Raw genomic sequence first — 22,995 nt, 5'->3', positions numbered from 1 at the left:
TTATTCACGTAAAGGGGTTGTGAAACATGCCTTCAGTTTCGCGTTCTTATCCAAAAAGACTGGGCATTCCGTCTACTTGTGGTTGTCAAAGCAACACTTCCTCCTTATCTTCAGCCCCTGAGTGTTGCTCAAGCCTGGAAATCAAACTCATGACCTCCTTTCACCTAGAAGACTGGTACTACATCCATTGAGGCTGTTGAGGCCACTATTATAATTATAACGAAACATAGCTTTTTAGATGATGTCTGTACATTGTAAGCGTGTTCAGTTAAAGTCTGAAGAAAGGCACCAAGACTTCCCCCATTTTCCATTGATTGTCATCATTACATATTCCCAAAATAACCAGAGATGATGGCTACAGACTGCATGAGGGATATTGGTCGACATGAGAGCATTATGTGGTCTGGGAGCTTGCTGTCCAGCCTTGAGGTAAAGTGTATGGTTATCTTAAAGGCCCATCTTCAACCGACAGGCTTTTCAACTGTTTGTTTTTATTACGGAAATTTATGTTGCTTATCTTGGCAATCTGATTGAAATGGATGAATTTCAGCTATTGGCAAGATTTTCATAAATGAAAATTGTTTAATGGCACGCTGTGTCTGTCAGTTGAAGGTGAGAAAGGATTGCCAAACTAATCCAAAATGGTACTAAGTACAGTACAATGGCTGGCAAAAAATCCTCTTAGTATGTTGCTTTGTATAGAGACACAAGATCATGTGTCATGAGATCTTTTGATGACATGAGATCTTTCCCAGCATCGTGAAGAACAGAACAGAACAGAGAAGCCTGACTGACTGACTGATAGAGACATAAGTGTTTTTAGGCAAAAACATGGTGACTGATCTACCCAAGCTTCTGCCAATGCTTTAAGCTTCATTTTGACTGTGACAAACAAGTGGCAACAATATTCAGAAAAGCAGGGACCCCTCCCAATATGGAAAATTTATCACTAAGACACATGACCAGCCTGAACCAGGGTCTTTCTTCCTTCGCTCCCTCTGGGGAGGCGAGATGAAAGACCCTGGCAATGAGATTGACAAGCCTTCTGTCAGGTTGCACGTTTGCCTTAACAAAACTTATTAAATCAGTCTGTCCTTTCTTTTTGTCATTTTATTGTCAATGGTTCCAACATTACCTAATGTTATTATACAATATCCAACACCCATGGATAATACAACTAACTTGAACTTGACAGATATCCAAAAACACTTTAAAGTGTTCTTAATTAATGCATAAAAGCTATTTTACGTATTTCGACCATAAAGTGGCCTACAGAACTTTTATGAAAAGTACATCAAACAACATGTACGCAACTTATATCATAAACAACAGAACTAATAAGCTGTTTAGTTGTTTACGGGAAGATTCTATGAGGCATTTGGTTAAACATGCAGAAAACTGAATTGTGGTTGCAATAGACCCTTCTCTAAAATGGCAGCAATGGATTTGAAGGAGTTAAAATTGAACTGAGTGAAAAGCTGATCCCAAAAATAGAAAGTGTTTCAGCATATTAGGTATTATATCAGGTGAGAAAATTTGACAGATTTACAGAGACATTTGTATGGGTACACACCATACCCCCAATCGTACAAACCTTCGTAAATTTTTTTATTTTTCAACGAAACGTTGCAGGATTACTAAACTAAAGGTGCTCTTTCTATTTCTTGCATTAGTTTTACATTTTAATTAACTATTTGAATTTTCGGCAGCCATTTTGCAGAAGGGTCCATCTGGATTAGGGTTAACCCTGTGATAGACTAGCATCCCATCCAGGGGGGAGTTAAAAATACTCCTAGTTGCTTAGTGATAAGGAAACTGGGGATAAGCACCGGCCTGTTGGGTCATTGGCTCGTAAAGCGCTAACGTACCTACCTATTTTGATTGGCAATGAGCCATAAGATAAATGCTCATTGTTGATAAGCACCACAATTATGTTCCTTAACGCATTCACTCCTCAGATACCTCAGTTGATGAGTAAAATCCTCTGTTAAGTCTCTCTCCTAGGGGTCAATGTATTGTACACTATGTATTTACAAGGATGAAGCTAACCTCAGCATTCATGTCATTTTTCAGTTTATGTTGATTAATTTTCAGGAGGACTCTTTGTGAAATTTATCATCTGTATTTTTTGGTGAGTAAACTAAGGAGAATGGTTAGAGGACACTTTGCGATGCTTATCAAAACTGGTACACCTGTCATTACTACTCTTGTAATACTGTATATGTTTGAGTTAGCGCTAATTTACCCACTGACCCCTGGGAGTGAGACTTGACAGATTTTACACTGTCTAATGCCAGATGACTTTACTTGTCAACCGGGGGCATCCTCCGGCCCCTGAGGGGTCATTGGGTTAACCAGTCAAAAATGTCCCCTCCATTAAGGACAGTCAACCACTTTTTGAATGTAAACTGATTATAGGGAACGTGACTCAAGGTTGATTTGCCTCCTACATATACATAATTCACAGTGCTAGGATCATGTTCCCTAGACAAGGAGAGCTCAAGAAACCACTGCCAGGTTCAATTTTAACAGCAGGGGTTTCATTAAGTTTTAACAGAAGCCCATAAGAGTTGAAACGTGTAACGGCCCCTTGTGTGCTGGGAAACAAACTTGTGAATATTCAATTTGCTAAGTACCATATTTGAAACAACAAGAGAGAGACATTCAACCAATCAGTTCGCAAGAACACCGTGACCCAATACTACCAATGTTCTCGTGCGAAATTAACTGGAGCGAGGGGTTTCCTAATATGGTACTTAGCACTGAATATTCAGAAGCTGTGAACGCGTGTTACACGTTTCAACCCTTACGGGTTTCTGGTTTTAAAGTAGAAGGGAACTTGTGATAGAGTACTGGTAAGCGGGCACGGTCCTATGAATAGTCTGGCATTTTGATCTTGAGACCTCCTTTCAGCAAAGGTGGGTACTGTACTCAGCGTAAATGGGTGCTAGTACCCAGGTCCTGGCTTCTAATAAAACCCCTGTAACAACCCCTAATAAAAGAAAACAAGCTACTACTGGCATAATGTTACAATGTCTGATGTGAAGGCAGTCAATCTTTCATATCCACTTTGTCTACACAGCTGACATACTTTAAGAACAAACATGGTCTGTCAAAGCCTTCTTTAATTTGTGGAATTTTTATTTGTTGTCACACAGTTGAGATTTCCTTTTTTAGAGTGGAATTTGTGTGTTGAGCCGAAAGAATCCCTGCGTGGAAGGCTAGGTTACTTAAATGTTGTGTCAGTGATGTCAGAATTAATTACGTCTGATACCATCCAAATTTCAACAAACCAATATTATTATTGATATGCCTTTGTCTATACTAAACTGTTAAAAGTCACTGAAAAAAAAATAAAGGAAATAACACAAAAGGTGACTTATGGAACTCTTGTTCTAAGATTTTTCCATGATTTGCAAAAGTTTGTTACAAAACTAAGGCCTCTACACTGTTTCCTACTCAACACTATGGCTGCTCTTTGACAAAAACACAGGTGCGTACAGCATTCAAATCATTACTAAGACCCCTTGTTTTCTTTCGCTTTTTCATGCCGCGTCTGTCATCCCCTGGCTTTTAGTTTTTATGTACTCTGAGGAGTGTGTTAAAAAAGTTCTATCTTTGATCATCAAAAAATCTTGCTAATTGTGGATGAAAGGATTTCTAGTACTGAACAAAAAAGATGCATGCTCAAATTATCAAGTTTGGTGTGGACCGACCCCACACAAATCAACTTGCATGTACCGTGCTTAGTGAAAATAACCAATCTTCACAAAACAGCCTTAGCCAGCTCAGTCCAAATCAATTGGGTAATTATGAGCCAGGAAAAAAAGTTGAGTGTCACAAATATCAAAAATGGAAACTGAGTGTAGGTGGACTTCTAAAACAAACGTGTTATAGAGCAAGGGGTCTAAAAAGCTTGTGTTGTGGAAAACTGGAGAATGCAAACTCTATGTTAATGCTGTATTTTAGCATGTGGTTGGTAAAATAGAACCTTATGTTTCACCAAGTTTTTAAAGGGTATTTGCTCAACGTTGGTCTGACTGGTAACAAAAAGTTCTAAGCCTTGGAGGTTATTACCTCCAGAGTCTGAGGTTTTAAGTTTGCTTGACAGCACTTGCCAGCAATGCCTACATTGCCAGTTATCTCAAGGATATAATGTGGCATACTGTTGGCAAAATGCTGGGATCATTTGCACAAAAAAGGTTACATTTTGTTTGTGCTTCAGACACTGGGGAAATACTCTTCTGCATGGTGGAATATTTAGCCTCTTGTTTGCATAACTGATTTAGACCAGGTAAAAGCACATGCAGCCCAAGCTCGGTGTAAGATTTATAGACTTTGTATGGGAAAATTGACTTGAGCTTATAAATGCAAAAAATAAGCTGTAAATGTAGAAATAAACTTCACCAATTACCTTTATGTATTGTTGTTCTCGCCTTTTCTGTGCAATCGGAGGGCAACTGTGTCCATTTTAGACGGGTTTGTGGCTTACGAATTTTCGATGTCGTTAGTTGTCATTTCCCCTCTTACATAAAGAGAAGAAAGGCTGGTGACTCACGGCAATCTTGTCCCACAAATTGCTCTGACTCGCATCACAAAGCAACGGACCAAATCGCCATAAAAACACCACAGCCTTAAGGCCAGAAAAATTTCCCATCACGGCAACTCCACTTCGGGACCACACAGTGATTTTTGGTGGATAAATTCCAAATAATGTTGGCCTTTCTACAATCTTCCCATGCACTCGGCTAGATGTGTGGCTACGGCCGATTACATTCTGCACTCTCATTGGACAACTTAAGACACTTGGCCTGCCTTGTGATTGAACAGAAATGACGAGGCCAACTGTACGTAAAGGTAAGTGAAGCTTTTCTACATTTACAGCTTATTTTAGCATTTATAAGCTCAAAGTTTATTTTCCCATACAAAGTCTATAAATTGTAAACTGAGCTTGGGCTGCCTGTGGGTAAAAGGAGACTATAATCTCACTCTCTGTGACCATACAGAATGCCACTTTAGTGTAAGCATCATGCCACTTTATTTTGGGCATCTTTACATATCAAACACACAGCACAATAAAAGTAAATAATATTTAGCACCCTTAGCTTAAAGTGTATGCATAAATGCTGCGATATTTCACTGTTTCAAACGTGTAAAAACTTTAATTTGTACAGTTTGCTAAGCAATGATGAACCATAACACAAACAGCATTCTAAATTCTTTGCATCAATCTCAAATAATGGACTATTTGACAGTGTCAACACAAATAGCAATACAGATTCACAAAGAATCTATATTGGTAACACATAGCCACACCATTGCAACAATGTACATGTAAACCTTATTCTTGGCATAGCAAGGCATAGCAATATTATATACCAGCAATGTAATTATAATAATAATTATTTATTCTATACATTATTTTGTCTGTCCTTATTGCAAATTGTTAATAGCAGATGATTATTTTAACCTTTGTTTGATATGAACTACAGTATATATTATGTGCACTGTTTGCATAATTTGGCGCATGCATGATAGTTGGATTTGTCCTTATTCCAGTTCATCTACCTTAGTGGCACTAGGACTGTTGGTTATTTCAATCTCAACTTGCTCCAATGATGGCATCCCTTTCATGCAAGTCAAAACTGCACTTGACTTTTCATTGTCAGATCAATCCAGGTCATCATTGTTGAATAAGTTATCTGGGGGAACTATCCCAGGAGCAGTGACTGATGGTGCTCTGTCATTGGGTAACGTTGAGTCACCAGTTATGCCAACCATAGTTGGAAGTTCCAAATTCGTTGTTGGTGTTGCCTGCAAAAGTAGGGAGTGTAAAGTGAACCCATCATCATCATAAGCATCAACAACTGTAGCGGCAATCAGAAACAACAGCATTAACACCAACAACAGCGAAAATAATGAACATAATTTTTATATAACTCTATTTTACCTTAAATTTAAGAGGTGCTTAATATAAAGCCACTAGTTTGGAGGGAAAAAAGGGATATATAAACAAAAGTTACATCATTACTGGTATATCATTCAAAATTGTTCTTGGTAATTTGTATCCTAAAGTCTACAAAAACTGTCCATCGGATTGACATCTTCCTAGACATGAACAACAGGGCTAACCTCATCGGCCTGGGCTAGATGATACCGCAAGATGTAAACACGTGTACAAAGTATAACATTCTTATTTGTATGTAAATCACTTACATTTTTCCTTGGTCTTCCTCTGCCTCGTTTTGGAAGTGATGTGTCAGGGGGAGGCTACAAACAAAAGAGTGGACGAGTGACATTTTAATTATAAACAAGACAAGGCGAGAGGCCGACAAAAGTCAAACGCAACCCGAAGGCTCCTTTTTCATTAGCTTCTACTGTAACTTATGTCATCTGCCGCAACTCACGGCAGGGGTGGTCGCCACTCCTATCCCGTTGCACACACAACTTTTTTAATGATGCCAGGTGTCCTGGATCGCTTTAAGGTATTATCAATAGCCTCAGGGTAGATTGCTTTCAGTCTCCCTTAAGGTTTGACAAGGCGAAAGCTGAGTGAGTGTAATTCTTACTATAGACACAAGATGAGGCAACATCCACAGATTGAACTTTGATTTGTGCTTGTTGGGATGGCTCTTGTTGAAATTAATATTTTGCAATGGGCAAGTTCTACTGATTTGCCAGTAGATTAGCAAAATACAGTGTGTGGATTGTGTAGCACCAGTATAAAATACCTACCGATCCCATTGTATTAGTCACATGGGAACTTTAAAAGGTGGGAGTGGTCACCCAAAATGCAAAATTTCTATAGCACTTTTACTCCCAAGATCTGACATTACTTTTAATGCCAGTTTTGAGGATTTGATATATATACACAAAAAAGCCCAGGCAATAAATTTCTTTATTCATGTCACCAGTTGACCTTGTGAGGAGAAAATTTATTTCAGTCTCTTTTGGTGGGAGGCGCGGTGGCCTCCTGGTCAGTGTGCTTGACTCCGGATCAAGTGGTCTGGGTTTGGGTCTTGGCCGGGGACATTGTGTTGTGTTCTTGGGCAAGACACTTTACTCTCACGGTGCCTCTCTCCACCCAAGTGTATAAATGGGTACTGGCGAAAATGCTGGAGGTAACCCTGCGATGGACTAGCATCCCATCCAGGGGGGAGCAGAAATACTGGTACTCCTAGTCGCTTCATGCTACAGAAACCGGAGATAAGTGCCGGCCTGGTGGGCCTTCTAGGCTCGTTGTGGACTTAACCTTTTTTACCTCTTGAGAGGAAAAGTGTTGAATGAATGTTATACTGTGAAAGTGAGGCATTAGGTGGGTGTGGCAAGACATTCCAGATCTCTTACCCATTTTCTTGGTCTTCCTCGTGGTCGCTTTGGTCCAGTGGGAATTGGTTTGGGCTGTAAATTACCAGTGAAACATGACATTTTTAGTTAGATGTGTGACGGTTCTTTAAAAAATATTGCACTCATTTTTTCTACATTAACATAAATTGCTAAGGGAGCATTCACAAAAACTTGTTTGGGGGGGAGTGGACTGATGAGAATTACCTACTATCTAAAAAATGTGGAGGACCCCTACTTGCTGAATTAAATAATTTCAGGAACCCCACTTTTAGTATCCCTAAACTTTGAGACACCCCCAACCTACCTCATAGCCACAAACCAATACATGATGCAGAAGTCAGAAGAAATGAATGAAACAAATTAAGGCAAAAACAGAAAAACACCTCCAAAAAGCATAACGATCTGCTAACAAATGCAGAAAAAAATTTAAGGCCCACAAATCCTTTAGAAAGCTACCTATCTCACTGATACATGGCACAACCTAACAGGCGATCGATCAAGAACAAAAAGATCCGGGGCCCGTGTGCTTCTACCACCGACAAGCCTATTGGTTGAGACTAGAATTAAATTGATGCAAAAGCGTGAGGTGAAAAGGTGACATTCACATTACTGCAGAGACAGGGTTTTCGATCGTTTTGTAAAGTAGTGAACATATTTTCCTGAAAGCACCAGACATGGCATTTTTGGCGCTGCAAGGCATTTGCGAGCGCCAAAGGCAAAAAAAAAACCCAGGGACGTCTGGGGGCATGCTCCCCAGGAAACTTTCAAAACAGAACATCCAGAAATGCTATTTCCAGTGTTTCTGGAACCCAAAAATCTGTTTCCCAGGCAAGGCTGGAGTTCACTCAAATTCTGTTTAAAAATTTAGTTAAAAAAAATTATAATAAAAAACAAAACAAACCCCTCAAATATTGGCATATCAAAGTAAAGGACATGGAATGGGAAACCACTGGATGAAATGTCTGGCCTTAGGCCTCAAACAAAAACCCTGGTCTGCTGCAGAGAAAATCAAGAAACTAGAAATATATCATCAAGATGATCTATTTTCTTGGAATCTCATAGAACAAATACCATTGCTGAATGAAATCTTACTGGAAGCGCCCAAGAGGGGCGTCCATACAAATATGCACTAGAGAGAGCAAAATTATGGCAAAGGAAAAGGAAACCAGACCATGTACGAGGGGGTCATGTAGGCCTGTGAACCCCATTTTACACTCTTGAATATTATACTTTGTTAAATTGTGTTTTCATTATTTAAGGTACCCCCCTTGAGAGTGTTTTTATTTTTCAAACACCCCCCTTTTTACCTCCTTTTTTGGGGGGGGGCACCCCCCAATTTCTCATTAGTTCCACCCGCCAAAGGTTTTAAAACCATTTCCAAACAGCCAAAAAGGCCTAAATGTAACCATTACTTTTTCTTTAGACCTTGCTAATGATTTAGTTGCAGGTAAACATGCTATCAAAAATAGGCCATTTCCGAGTTCATGTCTGCCTCTTCTTCAAAGCGAGTCTAAGCGCGAAGTTTTTGTGATGTTAATTAGTACTACTTTACGTAAGAATGAAAACAAATTTTCGCAACAAAAACTTCGCACTTTGACTCGCTTTGAAGAGGAGGCACATGAACTTGGAAATGGCCTATTGTTGCATTATTTTAAAGATTTTGTTGATAAAAATTTGAAAATTCTATTATTTTATTATATCTTTCAGATAGTTTGCATGCTAGGATTAGCTAATCTAGCAGCTCGCATTCTACAGTACGGCTTGCCATCCGGCCTGTCAAATTTGAAATTGATGGCAAAATTTCCAACAAAATCTTCATATTAATTTTGTGAAATAAACTTGTGAAACTGTTGGAATCTTGCTACCAAATATTTCAAAAACCCAATAAGAGTCATTTGTTTTTCTGATTTTTTACACATGCTAATCATTTGTGGCAATTGAATGTTCTGCTTGATAATTTCAACTAGTTTCATTTTCTGCATGCCTGATTACCTCGCAACACATCTTGTTTTCTTGGTCCTTATTGTAAGTTACAGTTACAGGTCCTTGTTTTTTCTCACTGATCTATTGCCCACATGCTTTAATTGTGCTTGTGCCATAAATCAACTGGACAATCAATGGGAAAAAGTCATTCTGTAACTTACAGTATGGAACCTGTGGGACTTAAATTAAGACTGTCCCTACATGCTATACATTGGCACCATAAGAACACTGTGCCTTACTTGTAATCATTTCAACAGTAATATTGTCGGTCCCCAAGTCAACAGTTTCATTTATGATTGAAATAAAGATAGATGTTCATTTTTGTTAGCAAGGGTTTTTCTTTTATCTGTTCTGAGGCAACAAATGCATTTTGCCGTAAGACGGGTCTTAATTTATCTGGCAGAATGTGCAAAGCATCAAAATAATGATACAATTGGTCGTCTCCAACTGACACATCTGTCCTGACATTATTAAGAGCTTTATTGAGCATTTTATTTCACTATTGTGTGATTGAAAATATTGTAGGGGTATTGCACATGTTAATTTGTCATGACTGTCAGCACACGATGTTCATGCAATCAATCATGAGAAAGCTGATGTGATGGCAATAATGAATAAACCAATTTATCATTGGTTTTAAAATGATGAAATTTGGATGCAATTAAGGAAAGCATAGATTAAGCAGAAGATCATGGATTTAATATCCTTTGATTAGAAAGGCAAAACTACCATGTGTGGCCTAAAAGGAAATTATGTGAAATAACTGCCTATAGCATTGCCATTGAAGATTTCCGTGGCAACAGAGACATGTTCCCTTGAAGGGCAACCTGTTTCAAAGGACTATAATAACTACCAAATGATTGTTTTGTGTTGCATTGTCACATTGGGTCAAAAAGTCAATTCTCTTTATTTTGCTTGCAATATCCATGCAAGGGGAATCTTAAGTTTCATCAATGTTATGATTAACTGATTGATTTCTGCATAGTAAAACCATTCAACTAGACTAAAAATGTGCTGATGAACTTTGGCATTGGTTGTTAATTTTTTAAAGTTATAATAAATTTCTATGAAAACTGTCTTTCCATTTTTTCATTTGTAAAATAAATATTCTTTGTTAATAATATGTTTAGCCAGAAATAAATACTGGAACTATCTTCTGACTTGAAGTGTGGAAACCTTAATGAAGGGAAGAGACTGAAGAGAACAAACCTTTGGCAGACATTTGTCTCCATTCACGTTATCTTTAGAAACTCTCCTTTCTTTCAGCCCATGGCAAGTCTTTGTGAGGCTGATTTTAGATTAACGGTTTATTGTGTTGTGAAAGACAACTTCTGCTGAGTTCATGCAACATAAAAGGATACTAATGTAGTTTTTTTTAAGAACATGTGTTAAGGTCATTTAAAATCGCTCAAACAATGTGAAACAGACCTTTGTTTGAGTCCAAAATATAACAATAGTGAGAACCACAACTGAAACATGGCAAAGATTTGCCTTGAGAAAATACTTGTACTGAATTCAGTGTGTCTTTGCTACATTTTTACATAGGTCCATCAAGGCTTTTCACAATACTTCCAAGATGTTTCTTTCATAAAACACGAGTTTATATATTGATTTTGGGGTAATTTGGAGACTGCCAAAGGCAAGCATTTGCTAAGTTCCAGACTGTTAAAATACGTTTTTGAGGATAAGTTGTACATGAAGCAACACTGACAAATTTAACTGTTTTAATTTTCAATTTATGCAAATTCATTGACAGGAGTAGAGTTTCTAATAAGGAATGATTATTTTAGCACTAATCGAGCCCACCGGCGCAAAACACGTTTGCTTAAATATGAAACTACAACGAAACAATTCTGTGAACAGGTGAAAAAGTGAAAGGACGTAATGATAAACTTCAGGAAGTCGAAAAACTCTGCAGCTGCAACCCTTCATGGACTGACTGTAGGCTATTAAATAATATCCGCGGATTGTTTTTAAAAACAAATTCTCATCAATTAGCATAGAAAGTGGGCGAACTGGCTTGTTTAGGAGATATCATCTCTAGTTTGAACGGGCGGTATCCCACAGCCCCCAATGAACCGCGAAAATTGAGGCGAAGGTGGAATAAATATTAATCGATCTTTGATTCTTTATCGCTTAATAATTGCCATATCCTGAAAAGTTACTTTGTGGTGAGCTTACGAAAACTCTATTGAAGCATTTCTTTGCGCCGTTTTGTTTTCGTAACGTAAAAATTGGCATAACAAAAAGCAGCAAGTCGTGACATTCTCCTTTGTGGTTTCCGGTTCTTTTGAGATTTCCACTCGTAAAAACACCTATTACATAATATCTTTGGCACCTTTACGCTAGAAAAATGAACCATATCAGCATAAGCAAGTTCTCAATAGATTAATGGCGAAAGTGACAGCGAATGTTTCATTCAAGGCCTAAGGTCGGGGTAAAACATACGCTTAGTATTATCGACTATCGAGTTTAACTGTCGAAGCTTTAAAATAATTGTGTGATGATCGTTCCTTCTTTACACTATTCGCAACAAATGAACTTATTTTCCCCGTGGAATTGCGGAGCTTCAATTCTTCGACGCTTTTCCAACCTCTGTACGACCAACCACATCGAAACCACGTGCTCGCGAATGCGTGTTAATCGAGGTGCTGTTCGTGTGTGAAGGTTGTATGCGTAAATGTTTTTAAAAATATTTGATCGAGTGGGCCGGACGAAACTGCTTATGTTCGGCAAACATTTTATTCAGTAGCCATTGTGTGACGGTAAAGAATGGTTGCCTCTTTCTTTCGAGCAGTGTTTGAACTGCTGGAGTTTGGAATTACCACTAGGCGAAAGACTTGATTAGAATTAAAACGGGCGTCTTGACAGCTTTCCACTATCAAAAGACAGGAAGATAAAGCCTACAGTTTCCGCGTAGGCTTTGCAATTTTGCCTACTGGCATAAAACAACGTGTCTATTTCGCCTGAGACGTTCAATTTCCTAGAGATTTTCCTCGATAATTTCGGGCAATGATCCAAAATTCGATTCTCCAATATCGGCCTTGTGTACTTTCTGAAATAGCTGTGTTTTGAGATTAAATCCATTATGCACACATTGGCCATATGGGGAATTAAACGCCTTCACAAAAACAGCGCACGTGGACTTTTATTACGATGTCATTCACCTAAGATGGCGCTTACGCATAGATTTTTTTTCCCGCGAAAACAACAGCCTCACCACGTGGTGTTCGAAGTCGAAACATACGCATGCGTGGTTGTAAACCTCACGTGATGTGCAAGAAGTATTCTGAGAATTTCACGCTTGAGAAAGTACAAGTTCGCGAAAAGTTTCTGTAAACGGGTTTCAAAAACCGGAAGCGGATTGTAAGAAGAGTACACAGCGAACAACAATCGCGTTAGGAGTAAATTCGTGGCACCTTTAGTGTTTTTAAAGCTGCTGCTTTGCGTGAAACATGGAGGCGCCGTAATTTGTCTTGCGTAGCGCGCACAACTAGCTTATTATGCGGTCAAGTTGTAAACATCGATTGTACAAAGAGGTAGCCACTTGGTCTTTCTGCATTGTTAATCACAGGGCAAAAGAGTGCTAGAATGAAATTGTAATGACTTTTAAAGCTGCAGACAGAGCAGAAGGAAAAACTCGTGGGGATCAACCACGGTAGAAGCAGCTCTGGTTGGAGACAACGTTGCCTAGAACTTCCACGCGCACTAATAGGATAATAAGTACAAAAGAATACATGTATTTCTCAGGTCAGCCAAAAATATCTTTTCACCTAACGCATGCATAACTGAGATTCTGTGGCAATACAATACTGGCAAGCACACGAAACCACGAGACTAACATCCCGCACTTGAGCGCGTGCTTAGTGAAGTATAACATCCAACCCACCTTGGGGTTTTTATTCTTAGAGCCTTTTGGTCTTCCTCGTGGTCGTTTGATCACTGGAGCACCATCGTCCTGTGCCTTCTGCGGCGAGAAAAGTTAACAAAACAATGATTATGAAAACGATATTAACTCGAGCTAAATTTAGGCCAGAGCAAGTGACCTCATCATATTCAACGCTGCGCTCAGCTCTCTGAGAGTCGCCAGCAATTTGCATGATTGAAATAAACCTGAAGCAAACACGTCTATTTCTAACCTCTGGAAAGTTTTTTCTAGGGCGCCCTCTCTTCGCCTTTCCGGGCACTTCCGCTGGCAAAGGTTTGTCGTTCTGAGCGTGTTCCTCTCTAGTTTCCTGTGAAGTTTCCGTTGCTGTCTTTTCCTGGCATTCTTCGGTTGCGGCCAGTTGCGGCTCGGTCATCGTACGCGCGGTTGGAAATTATTTCGGTGCAGCAACGCGCGAGAGCCTGTTTGCGACGTTTGGACCGTGCGTTTTGAATTTTTACGACCCCGCCTTGGGATTTTGTAATCTCTCAGGAATTTTTCCCGAGTTTGTCGATCAAGCGAGAAGCGTGGGTGGAAGTGTGTTTCCTGTTCCTCGAATCGACGACTCGAGTTGATCCGCATTGATTCGCTCCTTACAAGTCTACGCTGTTGTTTTCAACTACGCAAATCATTCGCAAATTTACTATCGTGTCGGCTGTAGGCTAATTGACGAATACAACTTAGTAGCGACAATGCAATTGGCTAACGAGTGATCTATTGTCAGGCAGTCCCGCGAAGAGTCTGAGAGACCTCCCTTGTTTCTTTGAACTTGCCGGCTTGATTGACAGACGTTTGAACCTGCCGGAAATGAAATTAAATAAAGAAATTCTTAGTGTTGCCATAGGTATTGGTTTAACGCATTCTGTTCTCGCGCCGACCTTGTTTTGCCCTGGAAATGTTAAGCGTAAGTTGTCCCTTTAACTTGGGAATGGCAATTTCGACAATAGTCTTTAAGGATTATCGAGGATTATGTTCTGTTGTTGCTTGGCCAATGCAACTCAATGCCGTTTTCAGACGAATATCGGAAAGGACAGCATTTCAGGAACTTCCTTTTGATTTCATTATCTCCAAACCTCAACTTTAAAAGGAAGCTTCTCGTTATTTCATGTAACAGGTCAGCATTGCTGAACAGCTATCACAACAAAGCACTTAGATCTTGCCAAAGGAATTTTAAACTTGATCCCATTTAACAAGTAATAGCTCTGGACAACAAAAAACAAACGTTTAAACGATTTTCCAACAGATAACAGTTGATAGAAACCGTTTTACCTCGTAAAAAATACTCTATTAGCTAATTATTATACAGAAATGACACTGTGCTTGGATTAAGCAAACAGGCATTAAACATCTTACTTAAATCGTGTTTTTGGACAAATGCCCTAATTTTTATAGTGCTCCAAACTGTTAACTTATCAGGCCCTTTTCATAAAGAGGTATACAGCTTTTGTGTGTTTGCTTTGATCTTTCTTTTCCAAGGGAGCAGTTGCCCAATATAGCATCTCATAAAAAAAGTTAGTTTCAGTTCGGTGAGCTGCGGTGAACTTCATCTTGTGTTTCCTTGAACAAACTTCAATTTTCTCGCGTTCTTAAGCGACGTCAACCCGCAAAGCTATCCGTCCCGCAAAATAACAGAAGAAAAGTAAACATACTTTGATCCAAAATAATGCAGTTGACAAATTAAACCAGCAGGGTTTCGGAAGCAAATCGAAGAAAGCTTTTCCGGAATAAACACATCGAGTCCTTGAATGTAGTCATTTTGCTGGCATGTTAAACAAATTTAACCCTTAAAGTCAACGTTTATGACGTTCTTTTGCGCAGTTGTGAGCGGTTTCGTAAGGATGGTATTTATCCGTGACGTGTTTTTTCCATCCTTGCAAAAATGCCGATCGTTCCACCAATAGCCGGCAATATACGTATGTTCACCGAAAGAGTGCTTATTCTAAGTCGAGGACAATGTTGGCTAAAAGCCAAAAACACGCATTGTTGCTTTAATACTGAAGAACAAGTCTAGAGATTGTTACTGCTTTGCTACAAGATTCATGCAAAACGCGAGCAAATTCGAAAAAAAGAGACATCTTTATGCAACTAAGGAACGTATTGCAACGTTGCCGATAGCATTCCCGGTTTATCGACTCGTGTAAGTTTGGCATCTCCTTCTTAAGTAAGGTTTAATTTTAAATCTTATCTCCAAAAAGCGATTTACTTCAAACGAATCGCTAAATCTCGCGAGGCCTTTAATAGACGGAGCAAATGAAAATGCTTGGGTTGCTAATCGGAAGCATTTTCAAGTGCATTGTATCACTTTAGCCTTCTTGCGAAATTTTGTCCAAATTCTTCACGAGTTTGGCCCTCGCCCTGCTGAAAATGTCAGTATATTGCGAAAGAACTTTGACGAGAAGTTTCGTTAACCTTTCAGTTTTGCTTTTTTGACGGGGCCATGAAGAAGTGCAGTTTGTTTGCATTCCGACAGCCTGCATGCACAGAGATGGCACGTTCGACTCGCATTGGACTGCACTTGTGAGTTTCAAATTCAGTGATGTTTTCAGTATTTTGTGTGAATCGGTCTCAAAGTTGCGGCTCCTGAACTCCAAGACAAATAGACAAATTTAATCGGCAGAAATTGGCATGGTTTTGGCTTTTGTATTCGCTAGTCTTGCAGGCAACTTGTTTGGGATCATCACTCTCAATTCTTTTCACGGTTATCATCCCCGGGGCCGTCGATTTTCTGTTTTAGTAAGTAAGCCATGGTTTATTAGGAATATGCGTAACGAATGTAAGCACTTACAATAAATGCAGTATAAGTAGTACATCGATTTTACGAAGAACGGAAGGACCAGGAAACTTACTAATAGTCCGTTGTGCAAGGAGTTTCAAACTGTTTTCCATATTGTAAGAATTCAAGCGAAGAAAAGACAAATTCCTTCTGGATCACTAATCTAGTGATATAGCTAAGCTGATTCAATTCAATTGTATTTTATTCATTAATTCTTCTATTTCAGTGACATTGCATGCTCCTATTTATGTTATGATTAATCTCTCTTTTGTTGTCTTCTTTTCCCTTTGAAATTGAGAATTATTATTTTTTTCATTTTCTGTAGTTGCCATTTGAATGTCTTGATTTTGTTATATACCAAATAGAATCTGCTCACTGCATAACAGAGCATGGAGGCCACAAACAGGCAAAATGTCTGTAAAGCCATCAAACATTGATTTCATTCAACTGATGTGAATCGGTTTTATGATCCTGGACAAGCGTTCAATTTCGTCATGTAGCTTTTATCTTTTACAACCTAACTTGCCAGGTAACTCGAGTCATTTTCACGGCTCAAAAATGTTCTTATTCGGCTCAGTTTACTTACATATTCGAAGCACTTTCAAACGCGTACATAATGGTTAATTCTGCTGCCTTCAGTCGGGTCATGGCGACTGATAGTGCAAGACTCAGCTACAACAGCAGAAAGTTCACTTCTTTTACAGTCTTTGATCAGTGAACTTTGATGTAGCAACAGTCTTCTTTTAATTAAACATCAAGAAAGCCTATTTAGAAGGCCCGACACTCAGTTAGTAAGCGATTTAAAAGCAGTTTTACCTAAGGTTAAATTTTATAAACCTTTTCTGATGATCTAGAACTTTAAGTAGTAGCACAGAATCGTTGGAAAATCAAAATGAACTAGATTAGAAAGTAGCGGCTATGATTTGATTTTGATACTTGACCAGCTGATTCAGCTATCAGCCCTTTCTCTATTAAGCTTTCAATGTAGTTTATATTCTGAATATATGGCAGCAAGAAAAATAAATGCACAGAAAGGTTCACGTACGTAAGAGGGGAATATTTTTTGAGTGTGGTTTGTTGCGGGGAAAAATATATCGAAGATTGTGCTGCGGCATTGCACAAATTGTTAGATCAGTCTTCGACTTTCGCTTTTCTTTCAAGTTGTAGATACGTACTTTTGTATGCTGAAAAAAATTGAGACAACCAGCTCGTGGCTCTGGGCTGCACCTTCACCTCGTGATCTGGCCCCAGTTGTTCAAAACGTGGATAGCACTATCCACCAGATAAATCACTATCCGTTGGATAGCGCAATTGGTTTCGCTAATACTTATCCACTGGATAGTGATTTATCCGGTGGATAGCGCTATCCATCGTTTGAACAACTGGGGCCTGGTTATCATTTTCAATGCCTGAGAGAAACTTGTTTATGATGAAGTGATTGAGCAAACATTGCATTTCTCTTATTGCTCTGTTTGGAGATAGCAAGCCATAGTCCATTGCCTCTGTGCACGTTTCGTGTCTAATTGCTTTGAAATATTTTTCTTGTTGCGATAAGTATGGTCAAACGACAAAGGAACCTTTCCTTAGCACTGATCATATCAGCAATTATCAACGCACCGTTTCATTTGTTCAGTTCTACACTACTGTAACATCGTGCGATATAACAAGTGCTTCGTAAACATAAGACACTGAAACTCTCTACTCGGAGAAATATGTTGCAGCTTTATTAACGCTTGGTGACGTTGCTGGAAGGCTAACCATCAGCGTTCCCATTGACCACCGGTTATGCTTTCCTTTCTTTGAAAAACTGAGTTTAAATGAGATTGACTTTATTCAATTTTTTTCTTCGGGCACCCACCCATCATATGAGTTGTGAATTGGAATCGTTGCAGGTTACCTGGAGGGTGAAGGCAAAGATAATTACAATTATAATCCAGTAAGACCTTCTTACTTTGTAAATGAGTTCAAATCATCAGTATTGGTTGTTGAAAAACTTCTTTACTTTTTTGTAAGAACTTGGTTCATAATTCATAACTTTCAAGTGGATATTCGGTCGTCCATGCACATGTGCATCTTCAAAGTATTCGATTAGAATGCATTAATTTAAAAAAAAACTCAGAGCTATTATACACGAAAGGGTACTCTCAAATGAGAGATTGACATTTTCTCTCTTCAGCTGTCGTAAATGGCCCCAACGTTTCGGACCTAAGTACCTCACGACCTACGGGAAGTACTCCACAAGATACCAAGTATAAAAGCTTTGGAGCCATTCACCAACTGACGAGAGATTATCAGTCACTCTAGAGGCAGAAAAATTCAATCGTTGCAATTCCTGACTTTGTATTTTTTAAAATCATCGTGAATGTACATTTTATCATGAAAACGGTTGCCACCCTTATTTAAATAACTTAATTATTTAGTAAAAGCATTCTTTACTTCGGCTATAGCCCTTTTTTATCACGATGATCGACATAAAAATAATAATCATATCTCCAAGGCACTCTTATTTATAACCTTTCATTTCTCGCTCTCTTACTTAAATTGAAGTTTTGGGAATGGTTGAGTGTTTTTTTTCCTATCACAAGATGTTGTGATTAAGAGTTCATTCAGAGGCATCTTCGTTTTCTGGAGAAGAATATGCAATAGAGTGACTAAGTATCCGGCCCGTTTATGTGATTTCTTTTATTATAATTTGTCTCTCTCTTTTGAGAGGTTGCTCCATATCTGTTGATATACCAAAAGAGCATATATGTCAGCCGTTTTTAAGAGAACAGTCACACTTTTGAATTTCATTCGCAGACTCGACAGCAACAACCTCGGGCTGCACATTAAACGGCACCACTGGAAAGTACTACTCGGCTGCTTTCATTTGAATGGTCGAACTGTAGGATTTCCTTCACATACTCAGAAGTTAGAAGCCTTGTTAAGCATAATAAACAGCACCGCAGGAAAGTACTGTTAAGGAGCTTTGATTCATTGGAATGGTCACACTTTAGGATTTCATCCACAGACGCAAAAGTTACAACCACCTTGTTTAGCACAGTAAACAGCACCGCTGGAAATTACTGCCCAGTAGCTTTCATTTGAATGTTCACACGTTAGGATTTCACCCACAGACTCAAAAGTTAGAACCACCTTGTTCAGCACAATAAATAGCACCGCTGGAAAGTACTGCCCAGTAGCTTTCATTTGAATGCTCACACGTTAGGATTTCACCCACAGACTCAAAAGTTAGAACCACCTTGTTCAGCACAATAAATAGCACCGCTGGAAAGTACTGCCCAGTGGCTTTCATTTGAATGTTCACACGTTAGGATTTCACCCACAGACTCAAAAGTTAGAACCACCTTGTTCAGCACAATAAATAGCACCGCTGGAAAGTACTGCTCGGTAGCTTTCATTTGAATGGTCACACTTTGCGATTTCATCCGCAGACTCAAAAGCTATAACCGAACAAACTCTACAACAAAATAAACAGCCCTACAGGAAAGAGCTGCTCAGTAGCTTTCATTTGAATGGTCACACTTGAGAATTTCACTCACGGACGCAAATTAAGTTCGAACCACCACATTGTTTAGTTCATGTGAATGGTCACACTGCCATTTTATCCACAGACTCAAAAGCTGTAACCGAACAAACTCTACAACAAAATAAACAGCACTACATTTAGAATCACATTTGCAGCATTAACAATACATCAAAGGTGAATACTGAGTAATAGGCTTGATTTCCAGTGGTCACACTCCAGAGTTTGTGATAGAAACTTAAGCGAATTAACTGCTGACGCTATTTATTGTGAATGAGTCAAACTATGCAAAGGAATTCGGTTTACTGACGAAACTAAAGAAAATTTCTCTTTTTACTTTGCACAGATAGGGAATAACTGTAAACTATCCTGAACAAACTGCTCTTTTTGGTTCCGTGAACCAGATCTTGTAGTTTTTGTCAAAGTAATTTGTTTTCAAAGCTTAGAGCTAGGGTTCGGGCCTCGTAGCTTGGCCACTAAACAAATTGTCTTAAAAGCGCCGACTCTTTTCGAAAACCCCATGGTTTTGATACTGTTGGTTCATTATGACTTCATTTCGTTCCACACTGAGTACATTAATGGACAAAGAATTAGGGTGCAGTTTGCTCTCAGGCAACTCCTTGTCGAAAAGGTTTGGGAAATGCGGTTGCCCTCAATGTCAACCGAGTAGTCTTCCTGGAGAATACTCCAAAATACGTCCGTTTCTTAAAAGGTTTCTTGATAGCGTGCAGAGTAATAACAAAAGCAAAGTATCGAATAAATTTGTCAACATTTGTTTCTTTTCGCATTTTTTGCTTTCACTTCCTTTACAAGTCGTTTAATGTACAAAATTTTGTGTTCTGTATGCATTTTAAATGGAAGAGTGCACCGTCTTTCATTCTTCATGTCATTAAAGCCCAAGGCTTTCATCTTCAAAAATCTTCAGGTCATCTATGAGCCGGGATTTGCCAATATTTTACGAATAAAGGAGAAATTGCGTGCATTTAAAATTTTTAGGTCTTATAGCAAAGAGAACTGTGTGTATTTTGGAAGAATTTTCCTTAGTTCTAGTCCGATGATCTGTTGTTGCCAGCCACAAAGAAATGGCACATAAAATAATGCTCTCACAAGTTGTGGTGCAGTATTCGCAATGCGACTGCAGTTATTCCAACTTGTTTCAAAGTATGGATTTTATTTAGGTATCCCAAATCGTTTCAAATTTTAAAGAATAAACTTTTGGGAAGTGAATGGTCTCAGTTTTACGTCGGCTTCTTTCTTTCACCTCTGATATTATTCGAAGTATACACAAAATGGCGTGGAGCAATTAACACTCATTAAAACATATGGGCAAAAAGAACTCTTCATTCAAAAAGAACGCTTCATTTAGAGACCCCTGACACCTTGTTATTACTTAGTTTTTTGATTACTTTTTAAATAAACGTTCCTAAAAATTAAAATACTTTGCAAAAGTGTCACTTTTACAAGCCAGTTCATTGTATGTTAACTGGTTGCATTCCGACCTTCCGCCTCATGCAGTTGTCATTCGAGCATGTTAAAGAAGCTCTCACTCTAAATCTTAAGCTTTGGAAAAAAATTTTGCCTGAGATTAATAAGACCCCAGGCAACGTTGTATCGCGGCCAAATCTTTCGAAATTACGTAAAGATCATAGTATACTAAATATTTTCTCTTGTAATTTGGGTAGAAATGAGAACTTTTCAGTTTAATCTTCCTGTATTCTTTTGCCAATAGCTTCCTCTTTTTCCGTCTTCCCTTATTTCATAATAAAGGAAGATATTTTTATGGCAAACGTGACCAATTTGTCATTTCTCAGCTTCACGTTTTATTGCCCAAAGGCAAGTATTTTAAGACAGCACCTTTGCAACTCAGCAAAATGGCGCCTGATGAGACAGCGGCTCAGTTTCACGGTCTGCTCAAGTTAGTAAAATTGTGAGAGCAAAAAGATCGAGTTCCTTTTCCATAAGAACCTAATAATTTCTTATACCTCTTAAATTACAACTACTACAATGAAAACAAATTTAACAAAACTTACTCAGTTGGGGAACACCAGGAGCTGTGCAAATATGATGGCAGAAAATTTCCCGTTAGCCCCTTGAAAATGATTACGTAACGAAGCTAGCTCAGCAAAGATCTACAAAAAGATTGTTGGAGTGTGCATTTTAGCATAACGTTTATATTGAGAGTAGCTGTAAGAACAAATTACAGCAGCTCAAGTGTGCCCAAATCGAAGGGAGATGATTTTCTTTATAATTCTGTATCTCCTTCGATGTGCAGGAGAGGTGAAGACATTTGTTCGTTTTTCTTTGCTACGCAAAGTCGTCCGACGTTGTCGTGTTCAAGACAGGTACCAATCATTTAGAATTGAGTGAAAAAGGTTTGCAGTGCCAGGTTTTCATGATCGTGGATAATTTAAGGTCATGAAATAAACACCGACAATACAATTGAACACTCCAGTTTGATGCTAGATAAAATTTCAGCCATGCATCAAGCTTTCGACGGAGATGATAAGATCGAATTTGGCCCGAAAAAGGAGATGGCACCTTTCTCTCGGTAACAATACATGAATTCATGTTTTAAACGATCTTGAACAAGTTTACAGTTGATGGCTAAATGAAACAGAGACTAAATGAATGGGTTTTTGGCTTCATTCCATTGCCTGATTTTAGGGTTGCTTAGATAGTTTCCATTTTTAGTGATTTACATTTTTACTTCTGGTATGCAAATGTTTGAAGACATTTCTTTCTGTTCCACTTGGTGGAAATCGACGCAGCAATAGCTCGAGCCTTTTCTCTCGTGTCGAACGTTTAATCTCGACTAAACCTTGCAGAACGGTGTCAAATCGTTTTCCATAAGAGTTCACCAATGCCAAAGCATGACTATTGGACATTCTTCTGCCCTTGGTTGAAAATCTTCATTCGATCGCCAGTTTTACTCGGACCTTTAAACTACAGCTAGACTAACCGTTTCAGCTGCATAGAGCAACGAATTAAATCGATGAAAATTTGCAATAACTAATCTGATTTTCTTCGGGTTTATTCTGAGGTCAAGAAATGTTGCTTCTACGTCAATGGGGTGAATTTCAGCTCACTGAACTCGGAACTGCTATCCTCCCGTCAGAGATGTTGGAACTGAATCGTTTTGAATGATCACTATTAAAATGAGTCTTATAAGCGGGGGAAAATAACTTACCTCGAACTGCGTTCTCCGCTGTATTCCTCGAATTAAGCGGAAATTTGCTTTGTTTGAGTGCGGAGGTCGTTCCTAACGTAACATCGTCTTCAGCAACCTTGGGCTATCTCAAAGTGAGGCTGTAGACTATAAACTGAGAGAGCCCAGAACGAAAGTTTTCAGTGGCAACCACTTTGCCCAGTTCCAATCGTGGTACTAACAAGGGATCGCAAAGATTGAGGAATATCGTGTTTGCTTTGTGTTCCGCATTTGTT

The 22,995-nt window shown here is 38.8% G+C and overlaps 2 protein-coding genes across 6 annotated transcripts in view; one reads left to right on the top strand and one right to left on the bottom strand.

Moving 5' to 3' along the window:
- Positions 1-10,484, top strand: part of LOC138057043 (peptide methionine sulfoxide reductase MsrB-like) — an 18,229-nt gene extending 7,745 nt beyond the window's left edge. Inside the window, exons 6-7 of one of the 3 annotated variants that reach the window (XM_068903050.1) lie at positions 2,095-2,131; positions 9,055-10,484. In XM_068903050.1, the coding sequence (XP_068759151.1) occupies positions 2,095-2,131; position 9,055 (38 nt within the window). In that variant the 3' untranslated portion in view covers positions 9,056-10,484. Of the gene's footprint in view, positions 1-2,094; positions 4,930-9,054 lie in introns of those variants that run through there. The other 2 variants (XM_068903051.1, XM_068903049.1) reach the window with 2 other exon arrangements.
- On the bottom strand, positions 5,146-22,995 carry LOC138057044 (uncharacterized). 3 transcript variants are annotated; one of them, XM_068903053.1, is made up of 7 exons: positions 22,742-22,995; positions 21,585-21,683; positions 13,470-14,053; positions 13,220-13,297; positions 7,348-7,401; positions 6,217-6,270; positions 5,146-5,814 (listed from the first exon to the last, which is right to left on the bottom strand). In XM_068903053.1, the coding sequence occupies exons 3-7, from the start codon at positions 13,629-13,631 to the stop codon at positions 5,671-5,673; spliced, it is 492 nt and encodes a 163-aa protein (XP_068759154.1). In that variant the 5' UTR covers positions 13,632-14,053; positions 21,585-21,683; positions 22,742-22,995; the 3' UTR covers positions 5,146-5,670. The 3 variants fall into 3 exon arrangements, with proteins under 3 accessions (XP_068759154.1, XP_068759155.1, XP_068759153.1); XM_068903054.1 differs by lacking the exon at positions 21,585-21,683; XM_068903052.1 differs by lacking the exons at positions 21,585-21,683; positions 22,742-22,995 and adding an exon at positions 14,905-15,044.

This window comes from Montipora capricornis, chromosome 7 (assembly GCF_036669925.1).
Source record: "Montipora capricornis isolate CH-2021 chromosome 7, ASM3666992v2, whole genome shotgun sequence".
NCBI lineage: Eukaryota > Metazoa > Cnidaria > Anthozoa > Scleractinia > Acroporidae > Montipora > Montipora capricornis.
Note: the sequence above shows the minus strand (reverse complement) of the source record. Positions and strands in the feature narration are given on the sequence as shown.

What these genes read in the sequence shown, in the direction of transcription:
- LOC138057044 (XM_068903053.1), bottom strand. Translation starts at nt 13,631, where the DNA reads ATGACCGAGCCGCAACTGGCCGCAACCGAAGAATGCCAGGAAAAGACA. An exon ending in CTAAGAATAAAAACCCCAAG is followed by an intron (nt 7,402 to 13,219) that starts GTGGGTTGGATG and finishes GGTAATTTACAG; the next exon opens with CCCAAACCAATTCCCACTGG. An exon ending in GAGGAAGACCAAGGAAAAAT is followed by an intron (nt 5,815 to 6,216) that starts GTAAGTGATTTA and finishes CTACTTTTGCAG; the next exon opens with GCAACACCAACAACGAATTT.